This window comes from Bubalus bubalis, chromosome 8 (genome assembly GCF_019923935.1).
Source record: "Bubalus bubalis isolate 160015118507 breed Murrah chromosome 8, NDDB_SH_1, whole genome shotgun sequence".
Taxonomy (NCBI): Eukaryota; Metazoa; Chordata; class Mammalia; order Artiodactyla; family Bovidae; genus Bubalus; species Bubalus bubalis.
In genome coordinates, this window is record NC_059164.1 from 76,064,151 (window position 1) to 76,077,066 (window position 12,916).

The window sequence follows — 12,916 nt, forward strand, 5'->3', positions numbered from 1 at the left end:
CTACATTTCCGCAGACCTAGGCTGAGAGGCCTCCCCAGCGAGTCACAGCCCAGCCCACTCCTAGACAGTCTACAGCCAGGGCTTCTTTATAGAGACATAGAGGCCGGCGGGGAAGGCGCGGCGGTGGGCCGCGGGGGCCGATTGACTACAAAAGGTCGCCTCCTATACGCCTTATGAAAGCTAGGTACTAACCAGAGGCTGGCGCTCAAGCCCCCCAGCCTCCGTTTCTGGACACTTTTCTGTTTTTTATCCCTTCCATTTTTTCCTAAATCGCTCAACACATCTAATTCACTTCCCACCATCTGCTGCTGCTGCTGCTGCTGCTAAATCGCTTCAGTCGTGTCCGACTCTGTGCGACCCCATAGACAGCAGCCCACCAGGCTGCCCCGTCCCTGGGATTCTCCAGGCAAGAACACTGGAGTGGGTTGCCATTTCCTTCTCCAATGCATGAAAGTGAAAAGTGAAAGTGAAGTCGCTCAGTCATGTCCGACTCTTCGCGACCCCATGGACTGCAGCCCACCAGGCTCCTCCGTCCATGGGATTTTCTAAGCAAAAGTACTGGAGTGAGGTGCCATTGCCTTCTCCGTCCCACCACCTAGTTCCCGATCTCAGCAAAGATGGCACCCGGCCGGAAATAGGAACCGGCAATGACTTCCAGCCGGGCGGCAGGCGGCGAGCCTCGCTTCCTGCGGCGCTCCAAGTGACGTAAACGAGCGCGCCGCGCAGCGTGGACCGAGGTCTGTACTGGGGCGCATGGAGGTCAGCGGCGGAGCTCGCGGTAGCGGCGGCGGTGGTGGTGCCGTACGTATCAGGACCAGGGGAGAAAGGGGGTCCTGAAAACCTGGGGTCATGGCTGGGAGAGGAGACCTGGAGGGCGCACTGGGACGCAGTGGATCGGGGTGGGTGGCAGGGGCCGGGGCTGGTTTAAAGCACTGCCCGCTCGTGCGCACGCGCCCCTTTTCTGAGGTCCCGCCTGACAGCCTACGATCCCCGTGCTGACCCTCGGCGCGGTCGCTGCGTGCTCTTTGTAAAGGTAATTCTCTTTTCTGCGTATGAGGGCCGAACTTCCGGGTTGGTGTTAAGGATCCTTAGGTCCATTTGAGTTGAACTCGTTTCCTCACTAGCTCGTAGGACTGTCTTTAGTAGGGATCGTTTCCAGTGCTTCCCCGCTGCTGGGGCTTTGTGGATGTATGTGGATGTTGCCCTTGGGCCAATATTTCTCCTCACTGAGCCTCTCGTTTTGTGTACAGTGAGTCTAAACCTTTTACAGCTGCAACAATCAGCTCATGTTAAAATGTTCCGGACCAAGTTCTGGGAAATCTAAGGTCAAACACGCTCTCTGCTTTGGCAGAAGGGAGCCCGGGTTAACCTTTTATCGTGTGCAGGTGGTCTGCCTTCCCTAAGTCGTTTAATCACGCTAGTGCGCGAGACAGAGTTGTTAAAAAGCAGTAGCATCGGGCATGTAACATTTTGGGAGGAGGTAATGTTTTATCTGAGTGAGGAAAGATGGAGGGTGATTTCCTGAGCCCTATGATGGCGGGTAAAAAAAAATGAGCCAGCAGGCCTTCCCCTGCCCTGCCCTGCCCAGGTGTAATGAAAGTGCAAGGCCTTTGAGAAGGCCTGGAGAATGAGGGAGTGTGCTCCAGGGAGGAAGAAAAGGTACAACTGGGAAGATAATTCTGCACCATGTTGTGAACTGCTTTTTATGATTGGTTCAGGGATTTTGCTCTCAGAAGGGGTGTATGTGTGTTTAGTAGGTTAGTGATGTAATAGTGCGAGTTGGTTTGGGAAGGCTCACTCACATATCTATAAAGTTATTAAAAATACATCCACAGAAGCTGTGGGATGTATATATGGATTCTATATCCAGGGTTTTCTAGGAGTAGTCTAATTTAAAATATTCTGTCTCATTTTCTCTGTAAGCCAATAATTTTTTAATCCTGGGTACTTTTAAAACTTGAAAGGGAGTTGGGGGGAGTGGGTGGAATGCTATTCAAACCCTGCTTGCGGAAACTCCTACTCAAGAGGTCTTGGACCAGGCCTGGGGTTCTGAAGTGTTGAACCATTCCTAGGTAATTCCACAACCAGGACTAGAAGCCCTCCAGCCCAGACTGTAATGCTCCTGAGTTTCAGTATTGGGTTACATTCTGTACTGAACAAAAGCCCTCTGAGATTTTTGCTTCAGAACATGCCTGTGCCTGTGGGTGGTCAGTCAGAAAGCAGGAGTTTGGGCTGCCCTATGGAGAATGTGGCTGTGGCTCCCTTGGTTTGTCAGGTTCTTCTGTTGTGTTTGTGAACCAGGAACTGCCCCTGCACCACCCCTTTCTCTCTCCTTTTTCTCTTCAGGGCTTTGGAGTCACTTGCTAGGAGGCTCCCCTCCCTGCCGCCCAGGCCACCATGGCCGCTCGGCTGGTGAGGCGATGCACGTGCCTCCTAAGGGAGGCCACCCGCCTGGCCCCTGCTGTGTCCCCCGTCGGCCAGCTGAGACTCCCCCAGGGAACCCAGAAACCGCTGACTTCCTCAGCTACCTCGCCCAGCTCGCGCCTCCCAGGTCTCTTGTCAGAGCTTGTGGAGAAGGAACAGGTGTTTACTCCCTATACTGGGCGCCAGGAGGTGGAGCAGCTCATCGAGAAGGCCACCCAGCCTGAGGAGCTCCTGGAGCTTCTGGGCAGTGGTCACTGTCTGCAGCAGAACCACGCCGCCCTCGCGCTTATCCAGCTTTCTCGCCTGCTCTCTGAGAAGCCAAAAGACAAAGCCACCCTCATACAGGATGCTCGCTTTTGGCAACTTCTCCATCTTGTCAACAGCCAGGTGGGTTCTGGAGCCTTTTTTGCAGGTTCAGCAAGCAGAACGTAGCAGAGGCCACGGAATCCAAAGGATCCAGTCACTTTCCCAGCATAGACAGAAACTGCTGTGTGCTTCGTCCATCCGCATCCTGTGCTATTTTTTCATTTTATAGATTCCAGAATACTGTAATGTGCTTTCACTTCTGTTAATCCTCCTGACAGCTCTGTTAGGTGCATATTGCTGTCCTCATCTTACAGGCAGCCCAGACACAGTAAATACAAACAAAAGGATTGAGCCTGGTTTTTGTCAGTGCATCGGGGGCCTCCCCCTCACCGTGCAGTCTTGACTGATGTGGGCCCTCCTCTGTGTCTGGCTGACAGGGGACACACTCTTGAAACTGGAGGAGATGAAGGGTGACTAGGAGAATCTCAGAAACTTGAACTGACCATGGGTGTTATCCCAGCCAGTCAGATCCTTAGAGGAGGAACATGGAGAGAAGGGACTTGTGTGTGGCAGGGGTGGGTGCAGGAAGAACTCAACCCAGTTCCTGTTCAGTGTGAAGGACTCCATGCAGACTTCAGGCACCCTGGGGTCTGCTGGAACCGAAGGGCCTGTGACACAGAAAAGAGGTAAAGACCCTCACCCTGGCTGCTCTGGAAAGGCGAGCCCATGTCTGCTTGTCAGGGATGACGAGGAGACTCACAGCTCAAGGGAGGGGTCAAGTTAAATGAGTTTTTTCAGCTGCAGGTTATGAGAGTATAGTAGATGTAGAAATAGAGTAATATTGGAAACAGTTCACAGATAGTAAGAGAAGTATTGTTTTATGGAAGTTTTTGTCTTCAGTTGAAAGACACATCTGTACTGTGAGCCCGTGTGTCATGGTACAGATTTTTTTCTTACTGAGAATATAGCTCATATAAATTATCTTAATTAGATCTCTTCTTGTTCTAAGACTATCATTCTATTCATTATTTATTAAACCTTTTACCCAAAAGCTTTAGAGACAGACTAAACATATTGTAGCAAAATTACAAGCCAATAATGAACCAGGATTTAGAAATATAAACTGATCAAGCTTTCTTTTAAAGAGCCCTACTGTCTGGGAATTCTGCAGAAACAGCAGAAGTCACTGAAGGCTCATGTGATGCTGAGATCAAACTCATACTTTTCTTTTTTTCCCCCGCACCTTGGCTTGTGGGATTGTTGATCCCCCACCAGGGATTGGACCCAGGACCCAGGCAGTAAAAGCTTGGAGTCCTAACCACTGTCCTGCCGGGGAATCCCCCATACTTTTCTCCTTCTGCCCAGCCCTTCACACCACTGCTTTTCTGTTTGCCCCTCACCTCGTGTGTATGATTTCAGTTCCCTTTCTTTTCAGTGCAGCCCCATTTCACAGAAGAGTCCGGAGACTTAAAGAGTTAACAGAGTTAACAGCAGTTAAGAGTTAATAGAGTTAAGGCAGAGTTAACAGCCTTAGCATAGCAGACAGCAGAGCCATTCTCATTTACCACATACTGCCTTCCCTGAGGGTCAGGATCAATAAGGTCCCAGGTGTGACTTTGCCTGTGTGTCTCTCCTGCCCCGCCCCACCCCCCACCTAGATAACTGTAGTCTGGCATGGGACCCTCGTGAAGCTGCTCCGGAGCCTCTACACACTGGGGCTCCCCGCCACCTCCAAGGACCTGCAGTCAGTGGAGCAGGAGGTCCGCTGGCGCATGCGCAGGCTCAAGTACAAGCATCTGGCCTTCCTGGCCGAGTCCAGCGCCACCTACATGCAGGAGCAGGGCTCCCGGGAGCTGCTGGCTGAGCTGCTTGTGCACCTCGAGCGGCGCTGGGCAGAAATTGAAGACAGACGCACAGTGGTGGCCATGATGATGAAAACTGGGCACCTCTCAGAGTCTCTGATGAACCGCCTGGAGGACAAGGTACTAAGGGACAAGAGCCTTGTGGCTTCTGTCCATAGTCTGGGGCATGGCACTGGCAGGACTAGCACTTCAGGTGGCTGTAGGCAGCACTTTGTGCCCACTGGTTCCTTCAAGGATCCAGGGGGTTGCAGAGCCTGAACAAAATTGGAGTTCCTCCAAAATTGCATCTTGCACATGACCTGGAAACAGCACGGCCAGCAGCTCCTGAAGTGTGGCCTCAGCCGCCCCACTGGCTCAGCTTTAGTTAGTGCTTCCTAGAGACATCACGCCTGCCGCCCCCTGCTCTACCCCTGCCTCAGCCCCGCAGTCAAGTCAAATTCAGCCCTGTTCCCGTGGTAGCAGGGGCTGGCCCAGATGACTGCCACAGCAAACTCCGCAGCTCATGGGCCCTGGGTCCCCTGCCCTGGGACCTGGGGATAAGTTTGGCTTCGGACACGGTATGCCCGGTCTGGGGAATCCTGGGGTGGGAGCAGAGGCAGGCCCTGCCCAGATGGGACCTATGTTTAGTAAGCTCAGGCCTAGTTGCTGTCTCGCAGGGCCTGCAGTGCATGGGACCCCTGGCCCTCGGGCCATCAAGCTGACCCCTGCCGGCTGTGGTTGACAGTGCCTGGAGCTGGTGGAGCAGTTTGGCCCTGAGGAGCTGCGGAAGGTGCTGGTGACGTTAGCAGCTCAGAACCGGAGATCAGTGCCCTTGCTGCGGGCCATCTCTTACCACCTGGTCCAGAAGCCCTTCCCCCTGACTAAAAGCATCCTCCTGGACCTGGCCTATGCCTATGGTGAGCCCTGTGCACAGGGAGTGAGGCTGGGAGGGGGAGGGTTCTGGCTGCAGCTGTGTCAAATTCAGTGCCTACCTCACCCATGGCAGGCAGTGGCCCAAAAGGCTGCTACAGAAACACTGTGACTCATGGGCCCTGATCCTCTGTGCTAGGCCTCAGGGATAAATTTGGTTACAGACACCAAGCTCTTACTCCTTAAGACCGGGATGGGTGGTGGGGTGGGCCTGAGGGCGGCCTGCCACTTCTCACCAGTTAAATCTCAGGCTCTGTTCCCAAGGCAAACTCGGCTTCCACCAGACCCAGGTATTCCAGCGCCTGGCAGCCGATTTGCTGCCCCACACGCCAAGCATGACATCCAGCGAGGTAGCCCGCTGCACCAAGTCCTTCGCCTTTCTTAAGTGGCTCAACCTGCCCCTGTTTGAGGCCTTTGTCCAGGTGAGCTGGGGCGCAGGCATGAGGCCTGGGTTCTGAGGGCCCTCTTTGCCTGACCCCCTGCTTAGGCACACTCCGTGGGCATTTCAGACGGGAGGCCCGGCCAGTCTAGAACACTTTCTAGTGGCAGATAATGGAGTCCTTACTCCAGTTTCTTTGGAGAGAAGCAGTATGACTCAGTTGTGAAAGAAAGCATAGTTGAAACCCTTTCGTTCTCTCACCAAACTTTGTAGGTGACAGACTGTGTGTGTCTTTGGGTGACTGTGCAGGGAGCAGTACAGGGAGCTAGGCCTAGAATCCACTCAAAACTCCCTAAACTTCCAAGAGCTGCAAAATGGGAGTTGTGAAGAAAGAGGATGTTTGCATTGAGGTTTAGGTGCAGCAGGTTGCAGCTGTGTCTATAGGCTGAAGAGTATCTGAAGCTGTTGTCAGGGGCCTTTTCTGTGTGTATGATTGCCTCAGGGAGGACAGGGGCTAGCCCTCTGCCCATCGCCCTGTGTAAATTAACCCCTTTGGGCTGGGAGCTCATGGGTTCTGGGGGAGGGCCAGGTCTGTGTACCACCGAGCCCCTCTCATCCTGCCTTTCTGTCCTCCCTGATCGGCCTAGCATGTCCTGGACAGAGCCCAGAGCATCACTCTGCCACACCTGTGCAACATGCTCCTGGCTTTCGCCCGTGTGAACTTCCGCCCAGAACGGGAGGATCCATTCTTCAGCCTGGTACAGTCTTCACACCCTCCACTGCTATGCTTGGAAGAGCTTGGGACTGAGAAGGAGGGAGGGAAGAGACCGGATTTGTACTGAGGAGCCCTAGGTGGGGAGGCAGAAATGAAGAAAGCCTGGTGGGAGTGTGGAAGGAGCCGGCTGGAGCCGTACATCCCAGGGGTTTTCTGGGGACAGGCGAGAGCCAGCATGGCAGCCAAGGACCAGGAAGGCATCCAGTGGCTCACTGGCAGTGGGGCTGGAGGACCCCTGTTCTTACTTCCTATGTGTGTGTGAGTCCCTCAGTCACATCCAGCTCTTTGTGACCCCATACACTGTAGCCCACAAGGCTCCTCTGTCCATGAAATTCTCCAGGCAAGAATACTAGAATGGGTTACCATGCCCTTCTCAAGGGAATCTTCCCGACCCAGGGATCAAACCTGGATCCTCCCACATTGTGATCAGATTTACTGTTTGAGCCACCAGGGAAGCTTTGAGCTATCTTACTTCCTGGTGTTCCCTTAATGCCCTGTTGGGACTCAGAGACTCAATCCAGTTGCCAGGGTGAGAGCCTCCTATGAGTGAACTGGATATGACCCCGGGTCCCCACAGTGGTGTTCCCCCAGCCGGCCAGCTGCTTCCCTTTTCATAATCTCCAGCTCTTGGGGCCAGAAACACCTCCCCTGTGCTGGTGGCACGGTTTTGTGCATAGGTTCTTGCTAGTGGGTGGGAGGAGGGGGCAGTAGGGGTAGCCCAACTGCCTAAGGGAAGAGGAGGGTTTCTGGTACCTGCCACCAAGGGTCCCCCAAACCTGACCAAGGGTGCCTCGGCCAAGGTTACTCGCCTCACCCCCTTGGGCCTTAGCACGTCCAGGTCATAGGGCCGCTCCAGCTGCTGCCCGCCCAGGGATGCTTGCGGCCAGTGAGCAGAACCTGCTTTCCCCACCCCGCACTGTTCTCGCCCAGGTGCATGAGAAGCTGGGGTCAGAGCTGGTGGGCCTGGAGCCAGCCCTGCAGGTGGACGTGGTGTGGGCCCTGTGTGTGCTGCAGCAGGTGCGGGAGGCCGAGCTACAGGCTGTGCTCCGCCCTGAATTTCACACCCAGTTTCTAGGTGAGCGGTGGGGGGGGCATCCCTCCCTCTCCTGAGTGATGGCGAGCCCGCCGCGCGTGCCCCCTTCCCCACCTCAACCAGGGACCACTGCAGTTGGGATGGCTGCCTGGTTGTCAGCCTTGGGCTCCGCTCAGCACTGGGGAGATGGGGCAGGCCAGGGCGCACCCAGCATCTGCTCCTTCTCTGTCCACTCCTAGTGGGTGACCGGCAGACCCTCTTTCTGCTGCTCCTGACCCAGAGTCCAGGGTGAGACTTGGGTGTGGGGGAGGGTGTCGCCGACTCTCCCACCTGGCCCCTGTGTCCCTCCATCCTGGTCCTCCTGAGCCTCTTTCCTCACTCCATCATCTCCCCTTAGGTGGCAAGTCCCCAAAGGATCAAAGCACCTTCCAGAAGCTGTTGCATATCAATGCCACTGCCCAGCTGGAGCACCCTGAGTACACGGGACCCCTTCTGCCTACCTCAGCCTTGGTCCCCAGCCCCTCGGCCCTTGAACAGAAGATGACCCCGTTGCAGAAGGAGCTGCAGGAGACGTTGAAGGGGCTGCTGGGGAGTGCCGACAAGGGCAGCTTCATGGTGGCCACGCAGTATGGCTGGGTTCTGGGTGAGGACCCATCGTCCCCTTCCCTCCCCACAGTCCCATCTGGTCATCCATCGTAAGGGCAGGGGCTGTGAGCCCCGTTGATCTCTGAGGGATAGTCCCCACCACATTTTCATTCTTTGCCCTCCTCAGATGCTGAGGTACTGCTCGACACTGAGAGCCAACTCCTGCCCTTGAGGGACTTTGTGGCACCCCATCTCGCGCCCCCCTCTGGCAGCCAGCCACTCCCCCCTGGAGCCAAGAGGTAGGTGGCCACACCACCCTTGGGGGCCGTGTGCATTTGGTTCTGGAATTCCCTCTTCCCTCCGAGGGCCTGAGGGAGCTGTCACCATCCACAGCACCCCGTCTGCCCCTCCAGGCTAGCCTTCCTTCGCTGGGAGTTCCCCAACTTCAACAGCCGAAGCAAAGACCTGCTGGGGCGCTTCGTGCTGGCCCGGCGCCACCTGCTGGCCGCTGGCTTCCTGCTGGTCGACGTGAGTATCTGCTAGTCCCAGCTGGCTGATGGGAGCCAGTGTCGGACCCCAGCTCTTGAGGTCGCCCATGTTGGGGTTCCCCCTTCACACATGAGAAAATAGGAACTTAGAAGGGTGTTAGATTTCTCCCAACGTCACACAGCTTTTAAGTATCTGATGCTGTTTGCATCTCCACAGCCAGGGTTTCTGAGAGGAAGAGGTAAGACAAACCGGGTGCCCAGGGCCTCGTGCTGGCCTGTGCCTCATGCGGGGCTCTGTGCTGAGGGCCAGCCCCAGGCCTGGTCCCAGGTTCTCACCGTGGAGACATCTGCACCAGAGAGCAGGCTGTCCTGTATGGGGCCAGAAAATACACAAGTGACTCGATTTTGAGTGTTTTATTTTGCTTTTGATACAGCTTTTAAAATCTTGAAGCCGCCCTTGGTCCCGTTTATTCATGGGCCTTTGCAGCTCTGAGCATGGACCAAGTGGGGGTCTCTTTCCCACCCATTGTGCTCCAGCTCTATAGGTGTCTTCCTTCAGGATTTGGGGGCCAGGGATGTGATGTGCCGGGCGGGGGGCATGACGGGGGTCTGCACCTGCCCTGACTCATTTCCACTGCCTCCTCCAGGTCCCATACTATGAGTGGATGGAACTCAAGTCTGAATGGCAGAAGAGCGCCTATCTCAAGGACAAGATGCGCAAAGCAGTGGCAGAGGAGCTGGCCAAATGACCTGTCCCATAGCAAGGACTGTGTGCACAGGGGGCCAGACTTCTCCAGAGGCCTAGCCATGGGCACTGGGTGGGCAAGATGTGGCATGTTCCAGGACAGACCTCAGTGCAGGACCTTGGCCTTGGAAGTGGGGAAGTGGGCTGGTGGCCAACATCTCTGAGTAGCAGGTCATTCTCTCATGAGTAATAAATTCTTAATCAACTGCCTGACTATCCCGGCTTTTCTGCCACCCACAGAGGATCCTTCTCATATACATTCGTGCACGGCTGGCCTGTTGCTCAGAAGCCCGCAGTTAGCCCCCATACAGGCTGAGTCCTGGAGTTCTGAACTCAGTCAGCGTGTGAGGACCTTCCCAGGGGAGGCCAGTTGGGTTTTCAGTGCGTGGCATCCTGGGAGGTCCCTCCCATCCATTGGTCTTGGGTGAGTGGGGCGCCCTGATGGCCGGTGCTGCCATGTGGTATAAGTGCCAGTCCCTCAGGAGGCGCTGGCTCTGAGAAGAAGAAAGGAGTGTACTTGACTGACACTGCAGGGCCAGAAGAGACCCCTTGCTGTCCTTACATCTGGACCAGAATGCCATGGTGGTGTGCTGCCGCTGTGGTAACCATCTGCCTGAGGATCCCAGAGCCCCCTTCACCACATCAGCAGCAGAGCCACCAGGACTTACCCGGCAGTGTAGGGGTTAGGACTCCTTGCTTCCACTGCTGGGGGCCTAGGTTCAGTCCCTGGTTAGGGAACTAAGATCCCACAAGCCAAGTACCAAGGCCAAAGAAAGGCTTTCTAGCTTCTAGTCAGGAGACTAGAAGAAGAACAAGAGACTTTGTTATGGAGCTGAGCAGTAAAGGGCCATCTGGCTTCTCTGGGCCCCCCTCTGAACTGATCCCCACTCCCTCCAAAGTGGTTCCTCAGAATGCGAGTCACACAAGCTTTGGGTTAGAGGAGGAGCTGTAGAGCAGCAGCTCAGAGGATGTGGGTGCTTGGCACTCGGCACAGGCTGGCTGAGGTTCTTGGCCCAGAGAACAAAACAGCCAAGATGGCTTTTTGAAGCCGGTGACTCAGAGCCCAGACAAGGTGAGGGAGTGGGGGAGAGTGTGCCAAAGTGAAGGGCCAGCATGGACAAGCATCAGGGGTGCTAAGCCAGGTTCGGGGGCCTCTGGGAGCACCCACAAAGGAAAGCTCGTGCTCACCATTCAGGATCTGTGGCTTGTAATTGAGATACTTTGACAGATTCCCCCCACAGCTGAAAGAAGCTACACAGTGTCCCCTGTGCCCCCTATCAGTTGCCTCAAATGTGATGGGCACGTGTCACACCAGGATACTGACTAGACAAGAACAAGAGCCCATGCGCAGGACACTTGAGTCACCATCGAACACCTCATGTTGCCCTGTATGTTCATGCCTACCCCCTTGGCCTTGAGCCAACCGGCAGCTACCAACACGTCCTCCATTTCTATTTTGTTACTTGGAGAATGTTCCATACAGGAATGATGCAGTATATGAAGCTTGGAAATTGGGTTTCTTCACAGGCACAGGTCTCTGGAGTTTGATTCAGTAGGTCCTTATTGCTGTTAGACTGTGGTTCAGTCCCACGTGTGGGTGTTTGTGTAAACCCAAGTTTTCATTTCTCGGGGATAAGTGCCTGTGAGTACAGCTGCTGGGTCATATGGGATTTATATGCTGTTTGAGAAACTGCCACCAGGTTTCCCAAAGGTGCTATGCCGTGTTACATTCCCACCAGCAGTGTGGGAAGCAGTGAAGTTCACATCCCAGCCAGCCTATGGTGTTCTCAAGGATTCCCAGAGCAGTTCTGTTGGGTGTGGAGTCATCTTTTCACTTGCATTTGCCTAAAGGCTAGGGATGTGGAACACTTAACCTGACTTCTAGTCATCTTGGTGGGTATGAGGTGGTATCTCACTGTGGCTTTGATTTTCATTTTTCCATGATGACTAATGGTGTCTTTTCATGTGCTTATGGCCTATTTACATGTAATTTTTAGCGGCATAACTGTTCAGACTTTGTCCAGTTTTTAACTAGTCTGTCTTACCGAGTTGTAAGAGTTCTTTATATATTTAGAAACAAACAAAAAATAGAAGTCTCTTATCAGATAGAGGACTTGCAAATACTTTCTCCCATTTTGTGGACTATATTTCCACTTTCTTGATGGTGTCCTTGGAAACACAAAAAGTTCCAAATTTGGGTGAAAGAGATTGTCCAAAATTGATGTTAATTCTACTTTAAATGAGAATTAACTACTCATTTAAACATGAGTTTAAGCAAGCTTCAGGAGTTGGTGATGGACGGGGAAGTGTGGCGTGCTACAATCCATGGGGTTGCAAAGAGTCAGACATGACTGACTGAACTGAACTACTTTAAATACTTCATCGAACTCAAATAAAACTATCTGGGCCTGAAGATTTCTTGGGGGAAGCTTTTTTTAAGTTACAGATTCAGTTTCATGGTTTTAGGACTATTCGTGTTACCTATTTCATCTTGTTTGAATTTTTGGTAGATTTTAATTTTCAAGTAATTGTCCATTTCTTCAAAGTTGTTGAATTTATGAGCATTAAGTTGTTTGTAGCATTCCCTTAGTATCCTTGTAATGTCTTCAGGCTCAAGTGTTAGCCCTGTTATTAGTCAACATTCTCCAGAGAAAGAACCAGCAGAATATGAGAGAGAAACATGAGAGATTTATTATAGGAATTGGCTCTGCAGTTACAGAGACCAAGGAGTTCCACAATTTGCTGTTCTCAAGGTGGAGAACCAGGAAAGCCATAGCCACTGGTATAAATTCAGTTCAAGTGCAAAGACCCAAGAATGGGGAGAGGTGGCAGGTGGGGCTGTGGTGTCACTGGTGTCAGCCCTGGAGGCCAAAGACTGGAGAACCAGGAGCTCCCATGTTCGAGGGTCAGAGGTGGATATCCCAGCTCAAGAGAGTGAATTCACACTTAGCCTTTTTGTTTTTCTCTGCCCCTACCCACCCTCCCCCCAGCAGCAGATTGGTTGATATCCACCCCACACTGGTGAGACTGAATCTCTTCAGTCAGTCTACTGAGTCATGCTCATCTCCAGAGATGCCCTTGCACACACACCCAGAAACAGAATTTAATCCACTATCTGGGCATCCCTAAGCCCAGCCACGCTGACACATAAAAGTAACCATCATAGCCCCTGTGGCATACTGGTCATTTGTGTCGTCTCTATTTTTGTCCATCTTGCAATTTTACTGATTTCTCAAAGAACTATTATTTTTTTTGTTTCATTGATTTCTTCCGCTGTTTTCCTGTTTTCTGTTTCATTGATTTCTGCTCTTGGCTCTATTTCCTTCTTACTGCTGAGTATAGTTGATTTTGTCCTTTTCCTAGTTTCCTGAGGTAGGAACTTCGATGATTGATTTGAGTCTTTTCCTCTC

At 53.2% G+C, this 12,916-nt stretch overlaps 1 protein-coding gene and 2 non-coding genes across 4 annotated transcripts; all 3 read left to right on the forward strand.

The window, feature by feature from the left end:
- Positions 1-648: 648 nt before the first annotated feature.
- TBRG4 (transforming growth factor beta regulator 4) lies at positions 649-9,712 on the forward strand. Of its 2 annotated transcripts, none has more exons than XM_006051283.4 (11): positions 649-801; positions 2,347-2,811; positions 4,389-4,712; positions 5,317-5,488; positions 5,766-5,923; positions 6,528-6,638; positions 7,586-7,730; positions 8,086-8,331; positions 8,461-8,572; positions 8,687-8,801; positions 9,409-9,712. In XM_006051283.4, the coding sequence occupies exons 2-11, from the start codon at positions 2,398-2,400 to the stop codon at positions 9,508-9,510; spliced, it is 1,899 nt and encodes a 632-aa protein (XP_006051345.1). In that variant the 5' UTR covers positions 649-801; positions 2,347-2,397; the 3' UTR covers positions 9,511-9,712. The 2 variants fall into 2 exon arrangements, with proteins under 2 accessions (XP_006051345.1, XP_006051346.1); XM_006051284.3 differs by lacking the exon at positions 649-801 and adding an exon at positions 833-1,033.
- LOC112586693 lies at positions 5,015-5,150 on the forward strand. Its single transcript, XR_003111186.2, has one exon. It is a non-coding gene; the product is annotated as a small nucleolar RNA SNORA5 (small nucleolar RNA).
- LOC112586692 lies at positions 5,537-5,671 on the forward strand. Its single transcript, XR_003111185.2, has one exon. It is a non-coding gene; the product is annotated as a small nucleolar RNA SNORA5 (small nucleolar RNA).
- Positions 9,713-12,916: the final 3,204 nt, after the last annotated feature.

Excerpts from the sequence above, each read along its gene's own strand:
- TBRG4 (XM_006051283.4), top strand. The coding sequence starts at position 2,398 with ATGGCCGCTCGGCTGGTGAGGCGATGCACGTGCCTCCTAAGGGAGGCC. Across the intron at positions 4,713-5,316 it reads TGAACCGCCTGGAGGACAAG|TGCCTGGAGCTGGTGGAGCA; the intron begins GTACTAAGGGAC and ends TGTGGTTGACAG. Across the intron at positions 8,802-9,408 it reads CTGGCTTCCTGCTGGTCGAC|GTCCCATACTATGAGTGGAT; the intron begins GTGAGTATCTGC and ends TGCCTCCTCCAG.